We start from the raw sequence: 16,310 nt of genomic DNA, 5'->3' as shown, positions 1-16,310 counted from the left end.
TCATTGAATCTATTCCATTTATAAGCTTAAAGTTTCAAAACTGTTTTAAAGCAAACACTAAACACTGTACAACTCCATTAAAAATTAGGTGCACTTAAAAAATGTCAGGCGCACCAGTAGAAGTTACTCTACGGGCCTAAATGACATTATCATCTGGGTTTTAGATTTTACTGTTTATTCTAGTAATCACTTCTGATTTTGAAGACGACTAAATTAATCACTGGCACAATAATGTCATTTGTGCTGCAGCAGGCAAAGTTCTTATTCACTCAAACTGTTCATAATGTTTCTAAGTCTGACTTCACACTCAAAAACTTTTTTCCTGAAAGAATTTATAAGTTCACGGTCTGAAGTTTACTTTTATTGTGAAAAAAGGCTCACCCTACCTAAGCATTAGTAAACAATGTCTCTCATTGTACCTTGAGCAATAAAGTGTGCAAAGGTAACCCATTTTTAACAAATCTTTTTGTAAGTATAAATATTCAAGAACCATCAGTGTATTACTGGCCATTTACATGGATATGGAAACATGCTCACTATATCATAAATGCAGACAGTTTTATCATATTAATTTTATTTTTTGCCGTACAAAGAACCCCTGTGAGTCTTAAAAACCACAAGATGGGATGGTACCACCTCAGTTAGAAAAATCAAATATGGCATCTGAGCGCATCCCCTTAACGTAAAACATCAGAGTCATCATAAAATTTGCTCAGGAAGTCCTTTTTTTCCTGTTTTATCAAAGTTGCTTACATGTACCCACATAACAGGTAGTCATTTCTGCAGCAAAAACAGGACACACATCTTGAAGAGGCTCTTAACACTGATTGGTAAAGCCGTAAGACAGACCAAAGAGCAGCCTCAGAGTTTGCTGCTTCCCTTATGAACCAGTCACATGAGCCATACATGAGAAGAGCAGATTAGAAATGTTGCAGGAAACAAGAAAAGGCATATATCATTTAGAGAGGTCTCAGTCAGATGTATCTGTGTTCTTGCTGATGTTCTAACATAAGTGATACACACAGTGGTCAAGTATCTGAAGGCTCTGGGGAATAAGCACAGTATCTTTTTTTTTAATCTATCAGATCTTCCCTGGGTCTTCTTTGAGTGTGACAGTTCTGTTAAAAACCAGCTGAAATGAAAAGAAAAACCACATTACAGCATGTCTTACCACTAGAGTGTGTATGTATTTAATATAGATCTAAAAGACCTTCATAAATACAGCGACAAAAAAAAAAAGAAAAGCATTTCAAAATTGATTTGAGTCTTATTGTACCTTATCAGCTGAGCTGTCGGGGTCCAGAGAGAAGTAACCAACTCTCTCAAACTGGAATTTATCCAAAACTTTTGCTCCCTTCACTGAGGTATCCACTAAGGCACTGCTGATCACCTGCAGGGAATTCTGGAGAAGACAATATGAGAAGATAAGACAGTAAACCCCCTGAAACTTGGAAAATTATTCATATCCCTGGAACTACAACAAATATCATCTTATGCACAACATTTATTGAATTTCAGTAGGATTTTATGTGAAAGACCAACACAAAGTAGCATATTTGTGAAGAAGAAAGACAATTATACATGGTTTGGAATAAATAAAAAAGGGCCTATTGTATTTCCCTGAATCAAAGCTTAACCACTGAATGATAAATTAAAAAAAATTTTAAGTCTTGCCAAAAACTTACAGGGTTGATGTCACTCAGGAAGCCACCTGGCACTTCCGACGGATCCTCTGGGTGCTTGTGCAAGAAGCTACAAAGCAGGCAAGAGTTCTCCCTTAGTTGAGTTTTTAATCACAGGTTGCTAGTTGTGAATGGCAGCCGTTGTTTCTGACTTACAGTCTTTCATAGAGACGTACTTCACACACCAGCGGCTGGCTGACCCAGTGAATGAAAGCCTTTGGTTTCTCTGCAGTCTCTGAGCTGCAGCAGGTCACTTCCAGCTCCACCACTTTACCTTGAGAGTCCTGAGAAGCAGAGAGGAATCGGATGACTTATTGCCATGTGGTAATTTAACAGTTTATCCAAAACTAATGTTTGCACTGAACAACTTTGGAAGCTAAAAATAATGGTAAAAACCAGAAATATGTGTAGATGTATTTGCTTTTTCCTACTTTTTAATTTTACACTTAATTATTTCATGTTAAACTTAATGCATACTTAATTGAGACAAATTGTGCCTTAAATAAAATTATTCCACATGATTTATAACATAGGTAAAGATATCTCATCTTAAAAAAATGCATTGAAAGCATGCATTAGTGCATGCTTTGAACTGGCTATGGCAGCCATAGCCAGCACTCTATGGTTGGTTTATCACGAATGGATTCACCTCGTTCTTACAAATTTAACTCCCTAAAAATGGTTATGACTCAATGTTTATTGAATTTCTTGTATTACAGTGATATTAAATGAAATAACTTAGACATTTACCTTGATGACTTTCTGGACAGAGATGACATACCCAGCATGTCTCAAGCCAACAGGCTGCTCTGGAGTAAGACGCTTATAACCTTTCTCCATTACCTGACAAAAAACAAAATCAATAAGTCCACAATGAAAGACTTCCACAAAAATATTGTCGGAGCTCTTTGTTTATCATCTTTCTAACCTCTCTGAAGTCGCCCTGTTCGATGAATATTGTGCATGTAAATGGAACGGTGTGGGCGCCTTTGGCCTCATTGGCAGGAAAGTCTGGTACCCTTACATCCATCTGTGAGTGAAGACAAAAGCAGTCTGATTACTTAATGAGGTTACACTTAATAAAAAAATAAATCTTTATCACATGTATTCTTTATTTGAAAGTAATTTAACAAACCTTTGTGGTTTTGGGGAGGTTTGTTATGGTGACCTTGAGGGGTTCCAGCACTGCCATGACACGAGGAGCGGTGTCATTCAGGACGTCTCTCACACACGACTCCAGCAAATGAGGTTCTGTTGTCGTCTGGGAAACGGTGACACCAACCTGAAACAGAGGCAGTTACAATTACACAACAACATATTCCTTTACATTGAAATCATTGCCGATCTGTGCAGTAAATCAAAATCCCTCCACTCTACATACGTGTGCACAGAAGTTATTGATGGCCTCAGGGGGGAAACCTCTTCTTCTCAAAGCAGTCAGAGTGAAGAGTCTGGGGTCGTCCCAGTCTCTGCATAAGGAAAAATAAGATCAACAAGGTGGATGTGGAACAAAAATCAAACACATGTAATGCAGAGTTTGCTGTATTCATCCAGAATAAAATAGTTTGAAGTGATTCAAACTCAAAACTCTCAATAACATAAGCCTCTAGTCTTAAATAATTCAACAAATTACACACCAAGCAGATTTTTATTAAGAAGAATGTTTGTTGACATTTTGTCATTTACAGCACATCCTAAATAATGAAGAGTAACTTTCAGAAAAGACCAACTGATTTTCTCAAGGCAGGTTTCTTAAGGTTTTAGAAACCATCTGCTATTTTGTATTTTGTTCAAAGACAACTTGTGTAAAAGCTTCTCTTTTCTGCAAAATATTTTATTAAATGTCTAAGTCATGCAGGTTTTTTTTATATATAAAATCCTGCCTTGCCTTCTTTCACAATAAGTTTGCAATTTTAACTGATATTGTTTTTTATCCCTGTGACTATACACAAAATCCCCTGAAGGTGTATGAGCAAATGGATTGCGAAAGGATGCAAAGAAAAAGAAATCGCTTTGTTCCCCTGAGAGGCTCAGTAAGAACCAGAGTGAAAATAAAACCCATAGATTTAATCTTAACATAAATAAAAATTTGTTTTGTCACCTGACCACACCAGTCTCAACAAGTTTGATAATTTTCCTCTTCGACACAACGGTGTAGGTGAGGTTCAAGCGGCCATATTCCCACTGAACGGGGCAGTACAAATCCAGAGCGTTACACAGCCAGTAATACGAGGAACGCCTAAAAACATTTATCAAAAAGCAGAAAAACATGATCAAACCGATGCCTTCAAACCAAAGCCAAAAGAGGTTACATACAGATCAAACACCTTGATTTACCTGGCTTGAAACTCTTTGGTACACAGAGAATGGGTGATGTTTTCAATAGAGTCACACAGACAGTGTGTGTAGTCATAGGTAGGGTAAATACACCTGAAAAGGAAGATGGACCAAAAAGTTAATTGATTGAAACTAAGTTAAAGAAATAAAAACTAAAACATGTTTTCTTACCATTCGTCTCCTGTTCGGTGATGAGGTGTGTACTTGATTCGATATGCCACAGGATCCATCTTCCCATCTTCCATGACCATCTTCATGCGGAGCGTTGCCTCGCCCTCGGCGAACAAGCCCTTCTTCATCCTCTCAAACAACACCAGAGACTCTTCGACCGGTCGGTCCCTCCATGGAGATGGGGGAACGTTGTGGCCTTTCAGCTCCTCACCCTTCTGATGGCACACATACGCATGGCCCCTGATGACAGACAGGATGATCAGAAATCCAGCTGTCCGTCAAAGTAAACTCCCTACCTACATTCTCGACCCCCGCTTACCTGCGGATCAGATCAACGGCGAGGTCGTAGAGTTTCTGGAAGTTGTCTGATGCGTGTGTGACATCGTATGGTGTGTAACCTGTGAGGTACAGCTGCACTGATGAGGAGCTGGTTTATAATACAAGGATCGCACATAATATTCATTTAAAAATCTCCTGCTTTTCCAGATCTCAACTTCACATAGTCTGAGTCACTTTTAGCAATTAAAAAAATACAAAATACAAAGATGACTGTGGTCAGGACTTTAAGTATGGAACATGGAAAAAACATGGAGTGGTGAACAGGAGAAAAGGCAAAACAGCAAGGCCTACAAACAAGGATGAAAGGAAGGTTTGACACAACAAAGAGTTGTAATAAGATAAGGAATGAAGTCTTAAAAGTCTAAAGTTTTTCCATACACTAATTTTCTTTTATCATACTTATTTAGACCTAGAAAATACTTAAACCACATTTCAAACTTTTTAGGATGGTGGAGGAATCCTGATACATGCATCATGCTTACATTATAATCAAATAAAACATTAATTAAACACACCCAGCCACTCCACCATGTCCTTGATGGCAGTGAAGTACTTCTCCTCCTCTTTTTCAGGATTGGTGTCATCATACCTTAGGAAACAAATCCCATTGTTTGCCTACAGAAAGAGTTCAGATTCAGAAAAAATGTCTTCACAGAAAATAGCAAATTGATTTTAAATTAGGCAAATGTACCTTGGCGTAACCAAAGTTGAAATTAATGGCTTTAGCATGTCCAATATGAAGAATACCGTTGGGCTCGGGTGGAAAACGGGTACGGATCTGAAGCAGTTAAAGCAGGCAAAACTCAAGTCACTCAGATCATTTAATATGAACTCTTTTCATTTTATGTTGACATTTTAACTGTTTTACAGTCTGTACCTGTCCACCTGTGAACTCAATGTGTTTCTGAAGGAGATCCATTGTTTTTGGAGTCACAACATAACCCTCGGTTTTGTAGTTTTCTCCTAAAAACAACAAAAGTAAAAGGTCAGACTATAAATAAATCACCCAGTGTTACATCGTCTAATGTTACCAATATGCAGAAAATACCTTAATGCACCAGAAAGAGATTTAACTGGTTTCTAAGAAATATAATCTATGAATGTGTAAGATGTGACTTTTCTGTGCAGATCAATTATTATCAACCAAAGAACATAAAATAGTTTTTCAATCTCAACCTGGTGCAGTTTGTTGTATTGCAGTGTGTCCAGACTACTACAGTAAAATATTACAGTGTTAGCTTGAAAAAAAGAGACATGCTAATGCTAATGTTGACAACAAGAACAACAATAGAAAAAAAAAGATGCTACTTCATCTAAATGCTAAAAATTTTCTTCTCACCTGCTTTGTGAAACTTCAATGCCTCTCCTCTCAGCTGCTCCATTAAAGATCTTCCTTCCACAAAATTTCCATCACCTTAATAAATAAACAAACAAAAATAAAACACACGCTCAATTAAGAAATAGTTCAGCGCACTTTTGTCTGCTTTGCTGCAGCTCACCATTCAATGTCACCTCCTCTTTCTTCTCTGCCACCTTTGCTTTCGGTGCCTGCATAATAAAGCATGCAGCAGTTACAGAGCCATAAAATATAGCAAGAAGCAGCACAGGTGAGATCAGTTTAAACTACCTTCACATATGTAATAGCTCTCCTACCTTGGGTTTCTTCTCCAGATCTGCCTCCGTCTTGGGGCCGAGCAGGTGCAGAACCTTTAAGACCAAAGGTAATGTGTGACGTCACCTGTTTGTATTTAATTAAAAGCAAACCCACTCCTCCTCCATGTTTACCTGCACATCCACCTCGTTTTTGATCACCTTCCCGTCGGCCCACTTTAGAGCTGAGCGTGCTTCTCCTGCAACAGATAAAAAGACATTCTGACTGTCTGTTCTGCTGTAATGGCTGTGATAATATTCAACCAAATGTGAGATCATACCCATTAGCAATCCCATGTTGAAGCGATACCTCTCCTTTAGCAGCTGCTCCTTGTACTTCTTGATGACAGACTCAACCTGCACAACATTCCACTGTCACTCAACAAACCAAGCACCAGGTTGCATGATTCTTTTCTATTTGTTATTCTTGTCAGAATAAATCAAGGAATCATCCTTTTAAAGGCGTACCACGGCCTGATCATTTAAAACCAGCACAACGCAGATCGGATCCGGTTACACACATAGTGAGAGGTTTACACAACTTTGCGATAGTAATGTATACCTCTCAGTGTTTTTCACATTTTGTTACATTTGAATCACAAATTGTAGTGTATTAAGTGGGAGTTTATGTGACCAACCAACACAAACTACTGTGTTTGTAAATTGTCTATCATGTAAATCTAAAGTGAAAGTATTGAGAGACAGTTTTCAAACGTTTTTGCAAGTAAAAATATTCAATGTGTTGAATGCATTTTTATTCAGTCCTCAGTCAAAAACTTTGTAAAAATCCCTTTTTGCTCAAATTATAGCTTATTTAAATTATTAGCTAAGTCGTGTCTCTTCCAGCTTCACACAGAGATTTAAGTTTTAGACCATTTCTCTTTGTGAATCAGCTCAGGCTTTTGAGGCTGGATGGAAAGTATCTAAGCATTACGTCTCCTACCAGATTATCAGTTGGACTTTAACTAGGACATTTTAATAAATGCAATAAAACTATTACAATAGCCTACTGAGGAACAGGAAATGACAACGGCAGGCTTTGGAAGTCAATAACACAATAAATGTGGCCTGTAAACAGCATGTGTTGCCACTATGATTTAATCAATTTTACGAGATGGATCAGAGATTAGTATTATATTGCTAGTTAAGGTTGAATTTTTATTAGCTTACTTATAATACATTACATACAAACTATGCTTCTGAGAATTTTGTGTTTAATTCCAGTTTCTATATCCTACCTTAGAAACTGAAATGGTCATTTCTAAACTACATTATGATAATTCATTTAAATAATTTTTTTGTTTTTCTTGTCCAGACAGTCAGGACTTCTTGCTTTAAATCACTAAAATTCTTTTAGTGACTCTGGCTGCATCTTTAGGGTTTTTGTAATGCTGCAAGATTAAACGTAACCATTGTGTCACTTGATTAAAATACACAAGTCATTTAATTAGAAAATGACTCTAATTAAATTAATTAGAGTCATTTTCTAATTAAATGACTCTTTGAGGTAATTGATCTTGCCAATGTATTTAAAAGTATTGGTAAATGAGGTTCAACACAAATACACACTACAAATGTCAAGTGTTTATTTGTAAAAACCTTTGAAAACATTTTTTACTTCCACTTCCAAGCAGTGGTTTGTGTCGGGTGTAACGTGATGATGTGTCAAAAAAGCTAAGACTGCATTTGTGAGGCATTTTGCTTCAGATCAGTGGGAGATTATGCACTTACTGCATCCTCAATCTGCTCCGGTGTTGTGACTACACCTACACCACATGCTTCATCAAACTCCTTCTGACTGATGGGATCCTCAGGATGACTTTTGACAAAGTCTAAAGCAGCTGCAAAAAAAACAACAACAAAAAAACAACAAATAACATAATTGAGAGAGCAGTCAACAACTACCGAAGGTTTACTATTCAGTTTTGCTTTCATCGTACATATCAAATGTAAGAAATTACCTGCCAGCTGTAGTTCTGTACAGATTTTCCTCTGAGCGATGCAGTCTGACAGAAATACCAGGCGTTTGTTGTCTTTAAGACGAGAAGCCATACTGTACAGCAAAGTGCCCATGGCTTTGTCCACTCCAGATGCCCCATTGACGCGCTGAGCCTGCAAAAACAGTTTGAAAAAAAATTATCGAATTTGTTTCCTTTTCTCCAGCTGTTGCAGTTAAAAATAGCAGTCGAATAAGAGAAAGGACTCAACCCAAAGTAAAAACACGTGACAAATATAAGCTTAACGAGAGAAAATGTAAAGCGAAGTGGTATTTAAGCTTGATGTCTGTTGTTTAGTTAGTTTCAAAATGAGTTAAGTTGATATGGGGAGCAGCGAAATACCCCCAGCTGCACCGGTGAGATCCTACCTGAATAATTCCCTCTTTTAGTGCCAAACTCAAAGCTTCATTTTTCAGTGTCTCTTTCGCTTTCTGCTCGCTGAGCCCAATCGAGGTGAAAAGTGTCAAAGTATCAGCCATTAGTCCACTTTAGAAATCGGAAACACCACAGACACAACGCCGCCGCGCACCGTCTACTCAGAGGAAGAGCGAAAGAGAGACTTCCTGTCCAACGCAAACCAAAAATATTACGCTAGAAAATTATTAGCCAATAGGACGCACACCCCACACACGGAATTGCCCAATTACGAATGAGCTTTGCTTACAGTGTGAGCCTATTAACCAATCAGATGCTTGTTGACATCAGCAAGGGCGGGACTTTCAGAATTAGAGTATCGTTGCATCAGATTTATAGTTCAGTCACTATTTAGCAGACATCTGTAACATAATCAAATGTTATTTACGTGAGATCATTTTAAAACAGAAAAGCGCTCTTTATTTTCTTCATTTTTTTTTACATGTGTGAATATTTCCATCGCAGGGTAACTCATTTCTGTCCGTCATTTTCCGTGTTAACTCTGTGAAAGTTTTGATGGCTCTTTCAGCTGGCGTCACAGTCGCTTTCAATTTCTCTGCAGGTTGCATGCCGAGAAATCGATGCGTTTTTACTACCGATCGTTTATCGGTCAGTAAAGGCATCTTTTAGCTCCAAATAGTAAGTATGGCCAAACATGCGGTGTTGTCTTCAGGGGCCAAATTGTGGCGATCTTTGCCATGCTCAAAGTCGGAGCTGCGACTGGATCTCACCCTTGCTTGTGGACAAACTTTCCGGTGAGTGTTTACAGACTACTCATAAACATTAAATGAACCGGAAGTTGTGCGTGCTCCTATGTTTTTTTGTTTTGTTTTGTTTTTTTCCATTTAAGCCTCATTTAATTAATTCACAGCTGGAGAGAAACTGCTGATGGGCACTGGACTGGAGTCATAGGGGGGCGTGTTTGGACCCTGACTCAAACCGAAGACACTCTTTGGTACTACGTGTACACAAACCAGAGTGGAGCTGGTGGAGAAAACAGCTCGGAAGACTCCCTGAGGGCAGAGTCTGTCACTGCCTCACATCACCATCACTCTGAGATGGAAGCAGAGATGCTGAGAGACTACTTCCAGTTGCATGTGAAGCTGGGGGATCTATACAAAGAGTGGGGTGCAGCAGACTCTCACTTCAAGAAGATTTCTGACATCTTTACAGGTTAGTGTGTTTGTTCATGTATGCATGTCACTGTTTCACAGTGAATTGAACCAGATTTAAAATGTACCGCTTGGTGTTTCTGCAGGTGTGCGGATGTTGCGTCAGGACCCCACAGAATGCCTTTTTTCCTTCATTTGCACTTCCAACAACCACATCTCGCGTATTCAGGGCATGGTGGAGAGATTGTGTCAGGCTCTGGGGAGCCCTCTCTGTCAGCTGGATCAAACCTCCTACCATGACTTTCCGACACTGTCTGCACTGGCAGGTGCATAAAACTTTGCATTAGGATTTGCACGCCCTTCACAGGATTGACCAAGTCTCTTTACACCCGTATAAATACTATTATTTTGAAACACTTGTCATTTTGTAGATGAAACAGAAATGTTCCTCATTAGAGTGGAACATTTCCATATTAATCACAAACTTCAAGATATCAAATAAAAAGGAAAATTGTATGATTTAATTTTTTTTTTTGTTTTCCCCAAAAACGAAATTAGGTATAGGTTTTAAGTTTTGTTGTGTAAAAGTACATGGTTTGTAACAAAATTTTCAAGCCACTGTTGAACTATGCCATATTTTATTTTTCATAAAAAGGCTATTGTTGGTTCTTTCATTGTGGTGCTTCTTGTCTGACGTACCCACATTTAGTACTTCATAATGTCCTTTTCAGCAACTTTTTCTTTTTCACAGTTTCTTATTTCATATATGCTGCTCTTGTGATCTGCAGACAGCGGTGTAGAGGAACGTCTCAGGGATCTGGGCTTTGGCTACAGGGCGCGGTTCCTTCAGCAGAGTGCTAAGCAGATCCTGAACACACACGGGTCCCAGTGGCTCATTGGTTTACGAAACGTCCCGTATCTGGAGGCCCGTGATTCTCTCCGAACCCTCCCTGGAGTTGGCACCAAAGTAAGTCAGAACGCAAACATGTTAGATCCTTACATTTTATTGATGTTAATTTGAAGAGCAGATATTAAGACATGAAGTAATAAGAGTATTTGTTGTAGGTGGCAGACTGTGTTTGTCTAATGTGTCTGGATAAGTGTGAAGCAGTTCCTGTGGACACACATGTTTGGCAGATCGCTAAGCGGGACTATAAGTACACTTCTGATAACGGACAGAAGACCCTCACAGAAAAAGTTCACAGAGATATAGGTTGGCTTTTCCACACTTTGTTGAAGTTCTCCTCCTACAAAAACAAATTATCCAATGAACCTTTTCTCTGCAGGGGATTTTTTCAGAAAGCTGTGGGGGCCATTTGCAGGTTGGGCCCATTCAGTAAGTATCATCATCCGCTATGTTTCCATCTCTTTCACTGTGGATCTGCTGCTACCACTTATTTGCCTGTTTTAGGTTTTATTCTGTGCCGACCTCAAGAAGTTTCAGAACCTCAAAGAAATGACAAGTTTAAAGCAGCCAAAGAATGAAGAAGAGCGTGAAGGAGAGAGCAAGGGACTAAAAATAAAGAGAGCGTTTGATTTACATCAAAAAAAGAAGAAACCCAAGTTGGAACGTCAGAAGAAGGCAAAGATGTCCATCAAGACAGAGGAGGTGTGAAACCACAGGTCTTTGATCAGATCAGACAAACATGCACTGGAATTATTTTACAAACTTCCTGGAAATTGGTTCAGGATTATATGATCCCTTTTTTTTTTAAAGCTGAGGGTTAGTACTATAAAATTACTTTGTGCTCTTTTATGACTTTAGAACTATAAAACGGAGAGTACAGCGTGGATTGTTTTACAATATAGTTATTCTAAAAATGATGTTTTAACATTAAAACTGTGGTCATTATGAACCGCAAACTCAGTTAAATGAGTTCATTTTCCACTCATTTATGCTACAGATAATGTACAAAAAGCACTGAAAAAATATGGCATTTTCTTTAATCATTGTGTGTGGGACTATGTTGGTGTTTTCTATTAAATGAATTTCATATTTCTATGTGTTAAGACATGAACTGGATGCTTTGAGATGTAAAGTGCCTTAATTTTTTCTATAAAGAGAAACTATATAAATAAACAGAATTGAATTTAATGAAGTTTTCTCAACTCAAATGTTCAAAACGTTTTTGAAACAGACTTTAAAGAGAATTAAATCATTTTTAAATGTGGCCAATTTTAAATGTCCTAAAATTGGCCTCTAGATGGCAGCACAGATTGATCTCTGTTATTACGGAGAGTCCATGTGGTTTATTCAGCTTTTTGACACTTTCATTGGATGAATTGTCTCTGCCAGCTTCCTTGGCTAATTGCTTTAAGAACAAACTATGGTGTTTGAAGGCATGTTGGAGATGCCCACAGCATGCCAGCAGTGGGTGTTTCAGAGCATTCACTGGAGCAGAGCAGTACTTCCCTGGATCAGAGTGTGCTGGCTCAAAAAAAAAAAGATCCTCGCTGAGTGTTCTGATGTCCATATGTTTATCTATAGGCACTTTCAGACTGTGTCAGCTGATCTTTTTATAGCAGGGGTTGCAGTTATCTGCTGTCAGGGCTGCTGTGACTGTCTGGTGACAGCATGACCGTCTAGGAGGTTTGATGTTCCATGTGAAGGAATGACAGAGCCACTTTTTAGTTTCCTTCTTATAAGGACTCTTTTTAGATCTGCACGGCCATCAGGCTCTAATGTGAGAAATGTTTTTTGACGTGTCTTCGAGCGAGCGGAGGCCCGTGTGTGTGTGTGGCTGCGGATGTGCGTGTTGTACATCCATAGGACTGTTTTATTTTTGTCGAGCAGAGTGCAGCCATGCGAGTTAATGAGAATGTGACTCAGCTTTCATCCCCGCTCCACTTCAGCCGGGCAGAAGCTGTGTCTCTGCTTCAGGCAGAGTCACTGTGAAGATAAAAATAAAGAAAAGAGAAGGGGGATAGGTCGGCGTCTGCAGAAGGTAGGGACAGTGATGTTGGTGAGGGCACAAAGGACAGCAAAACAACAGTGGCCTGTGCATTATGTAAGACATGTGTCTTGACTTTTGCTGTACCCTCAGGAGTAATTCAGTTAAAAAGACATTTTACTGCGCCTACTTTCTCTAACATGAGTGTTGTTGCTGCCTACAAACTCTTAGAGGCACTACAATCAGAGCTTCCATGAAACAGAAAGATCTCCATTGATTTCCAGAAGTTCATAATAGCTTGGATGGGAATATTTTGTTGTAGTGGACCTTAAAGTGGATGGGACCTTTACCCATACACTGTTCAGAGGGAAGCTCTCTTGAAAGTGGGTTATATGCAAAAATTGACCTTACAAAAAGATTATTTTTTTAGATTTATTTTTGTTGGCAGTATGCATAAAGGGTAGGCTTCAGTGAAAATATACTTTAGCTTGGTGAACAATAAAAGTGTCTAAGTTTTAAATTGATAAAAAAAAAACATTTTGTTGCATCTTTCCTAACACTAGAAATATTTTAGCACTAATATCAAATGTTTGTTTAGTGTTTGTGTTTGTGTTTTAGCTATTCTAAATACATTAGGAAATTTCTGATATTATTATTGTTATTGTTATCATTATTATAGCTAAAACTGTATTTTCAGTACATAAGTGAAATGTACAATTGTGTGGGAAGAAGTTTAAAATTATTAAATTATGTTCTGTCTTTTTTTTATCACTAAGATTAATATTAGGATGTATTATGAGGCCTCAAGATGTTAAAGTACTCTGTTCATACTACAAATTCACACTACATTGAAGTGCAAATGAAAGTTGTTTCTTTTCTTTAAGGAAAGCTAATCTTAATTTTTAGTCTGACACAGTAGTTATCAATAAGATGGAAAAAAAATGTCACAATTAATGATATGTGAATAATCTGTGACCTCATTCTACCAATAAAAGGACCCGTCTCTGTTTTCTGTCTCCTGTTTACACAGCAGTGCCAGATGTTTTCATAAGACAGTAAGACAGACAAACACCTTAAGAGTGATATCAGTTCATCTTAGATGTGGTGAAATTTAACACTTCCACACGCAGCTGTGATGAAGTCCAACAGAACAGGGAGGTGGTCCCCACATGGAGGTCTCATTGGGGCCCAAAGATGGGGTGCTTTGTTCCGTAGGATGAAGGGAAACCACAAAGTGAAAGACTGAGAGCACAGAGCTGCCAAAGATCTTTCAGATCTCAAACTGTTCTGACTCTGAAGTGTGTAAATGGTCGCTCACAAAGCTGTTCTTAATAAAAGCAGCTTATTTAGTCAAAAAAAGAAAATAATATGCGTCATCTGAAGGGGCCCTCGCTTTTGAGCAAAGGATTAAGACTCAGTGGCTCATATTTTTAAGGAGGATGGTTGAGTTTGAACCAGCTGAAATTCAGTTCAAATTAACTCTTTGAGCCCAAAAAGTAAAAGGGCCTCAGGCCAAACCACAGCAAACAGAATGACTAAAGAGTTGTGACCAAAAAGGTGTAAAATGATTTGAAATAGAATAAACTGTGGAAAAAATATTACTGAGACCAAGATCTGAAACGTAACTGTTACACGTGTACAGTTGAAACCAGATGCACACATCAAATAAAAAGGCATATATATAAATTTTGGCCTCGCTCTCTGAAGATAAATCAGACTAAACTTCTTTTGTTCTATGTCAGCTGAAATAACCAAAATTAGTTCTGTAAATTAAGTGCCACAAAAATGAGTGAACATGTCAAAGATTTATCAATGTTATTAAAAACAGAAATGTACATGCATTTTCTCTGTATTCACCTTTTCAGAGGGAAGTTGTTTACTTGCGTCAAACATTTTGCATTTCCTTCCACAAACTTCCCATAAAACTTTGTTGGAAAAATATTTGATATATATAAACTCATTTTCTCGTCACCAACAATGGATTCATGAAATCAATGAAATCATAGGTATACCTCTAAAGTTTGGACTCTAAAATACAAAGCTGAACTTTACCATGATGTACATTTTGTGAAACACAAGTTATGCCTAATTTAATTTGAGAAAAATTACATTGAAAAGATTGTCTTTTTCTCCAATATATGCACATGGTTTCTGTAGTAAATCCCTCCCGATTCGTTTGATTTCAGAAGAATGTGGACTTTTCCTTTTTTCTAACGCAGTATCTCTTATTAGGTAATTCTTCAAATATTTAGGATCGCAAGAGAAAGAAAATCATGCCAAGAGGAAAGGTCAGTATGCTGGAGGCTCAATAATATCAATTACTTATGGATGAAGAAAAATACAAATTTATAAACTTGAAATCAAAACTTGAACACACAATAAAAGACGAGACAACAATCTTATCAGCATTTTATTAGTCATGATTAAAGGTTTATGCAAAAGCAAATGGAGGCATTAAACAAAGCATGTCTTTAAATAAACCATATTTTTGGTCTTTCATGTATCTAGGATTTTATTTTTCTTACAATATAACTCATGCTTTATATTGTGACATAGGGCGATTATTCCTCAAATTATACATTTTGAAATGTAATTTTTAAAACAAATGTTTCTTAATGGTATTGAAAATCCTTAAAACTCTCCTGTAAGTAAGCTCTTCTAAACTATTCCCTTCTGATTAGAACCAGCCCCCTCTTTGTCACCCTACTACTCTAATCTTGTTACAGCTGTCAACACTCCTCTCATGTTACGGTTTCTCTTAAAGAAAAAGTGAAGTGAAAATGTATTTTTCATCTTTTTAAATTAACAGTAATTTCTGGCATTAAATCCATTGCCAACGTGTTGTTAATCAAGAAGCTACAATGTTAATCATAATCTATGAACAACAATGTGATTACCACCCAAGTGTTCCTGATCCACCTGTTCAAAGCCTCCAGTGACCCCTGCAGGCTCAGTAGTAATTTAATGGCCTTAAGACAATCGTCTGAGCCACGCAGGTTATTTTAGGACTCAGCTCAATTGTCCAGTTGGTTCGATGCAAGTGAAGAATAGAAGAGAGAACTTTAGTCTGGTTTGTAGTCTGGTTCTGAATCTACGCCCACGGCCATTGTTAGATGGTGTCTGTGTTTAGGATTAATCAGGGCAAAGCTGCTACCTTCAGCGTGTCCAGGCAAGAAAATGTAGAAGTTATTGTAAAAACAGAAACACTCTGACGAAGCATGACCGAGTGGCTCTGAGCCAAGGTGCAGCATGAGGAAACTCTATCAGTTTGGCTCAAGGTGGCTTGTTCTCGCTCTACACACCCAGAATGGGGTGTAGGACAGCAGAGTGAGAGTATTGTTTCATGCACAGCTCTGGACTCATCTTACTGTCCTTGCGGCTGTGGCACAAACAATCCCTCATTCAAGGTACTGGCTGGACTTTTCAGTTAAATCAAGCAAAATTTTAACAAAATGCCAATCTACGTCTTTCTATATGCTTTGATATTTCATAGTACATCTTCACAATAACAACAACAACAACAACAATAATAATAATATTCATTGTGATGGACTATAACAAAATTAGGTGCCTTCCCTAACAAACATTAATTCACACAACATCACATATCACCATGGCATTAGAATTAAGACGAGCTCTACTGGATATAAATTGTTCTTATTTACTGAAGATAAAAGTTTCCAACCAAAAAACAAGCTGTCATATTGACACACCGCT

General features: G+C 37.9%; 2 protein-coding genes across 2 annotated transcripts; one reads left to right on the top strand and one right to left on the bottom strand.

Moving 5' to 3' along the window:
* Window positions 1-339: 339 nt before the first annotated feature.
* Window positions 340-8,728, bottom strand: qars1 (glutaminyl-tRNA synthetase 1). The gene is made up of 23 exons (XM_055046059.1): window positions 8,545-8,728; window positions 8,141-8,291; window positions 7,911-8,020; window positions 6,461-6,536; window positions 6,315-6,379; window positions 6,183-6,236; window positions 6,029-6,077; window positions 5,869-5,943; window positions 5,407-5,492; window positions 5,221-5,307; window positions 5,045-5,144; window positions 4,510-4,588; window positions 4,191-4,430; window positions 4,020-4,112; window positions 3,784-3,921; window positions 3,064-3,151; window positions 2,818-2,964; window positions 2,611-2,712; window positions 2,433-2,525; window positions 1,839-1,966; window positions 1,686-1,752; window positions 1,277-1,402; window positions 340-1,132 (listed from the first exon to the last, which is right to left on the bottom strand). Exons 1-23 carry the CDS (start codon window positions 8,653-8,655, stop codon window positions 1,082-1,084), a joined length of 2,316 nt encoding a protein of 771 aa, XP_054902034.1. The 5' UTR covers window positions 8,656-8,728; the 3' UTR covers window positions 340-1,081.
* Window positions 8,729-8,957: 229 nt separating this feature from the next.
* ogg1 (8-oxoguanine DNA glycosylase) lies at window positions 8,958-13,600 on the top strand. The gene is made up of 7 exons (XM_055046065.1): window positions 8,958-9,345; window positions 9,462-9,763; window positions 9,849-10,028; window positions 10,491-10,669; window positions 10,768-10,915; window positions 10,989-11,038; window positions 11,114-13,600. The coding sequence occupies exons 1-7, from the start codon at window positions 9,236-9,238 to the stop codon at window positions 11,315-11,317; spliced, it is 1,173 nt and encodes a 390-aa protein (XP_054902040.1). The 5' UTR covers window positions 8,958-9,235; the 3' UTR covers window positions 11,318-13,600.
* The last annotated feature ends 2,710 nt before the right edge of the window (window positions 13,601-16,310 follow it).

The sequence above is a fragment of the Poeciliopsis prolifica genome, unplaced genomic scaffold (genome assembly GCF_027474105.1).
Source record: "Poeciliopsis prolifica strain line A6 unplaced genomic scaffold, Auburn_PproV2 SCAFFOLD023, whole genome shotgun sequence".
NCBI classification, from domain to species: Eukaryota; Metazoa; Chordata; class Actinopteri; order Cyprinodontiformes; family Poeciliidae; genus Poeciliopsis; species Poeciliopsis prolifica.
Note: the sequence above shows the minus strand (reverse complement) of the source record. Positions and strands in the feature narration are given on the sequence as shown.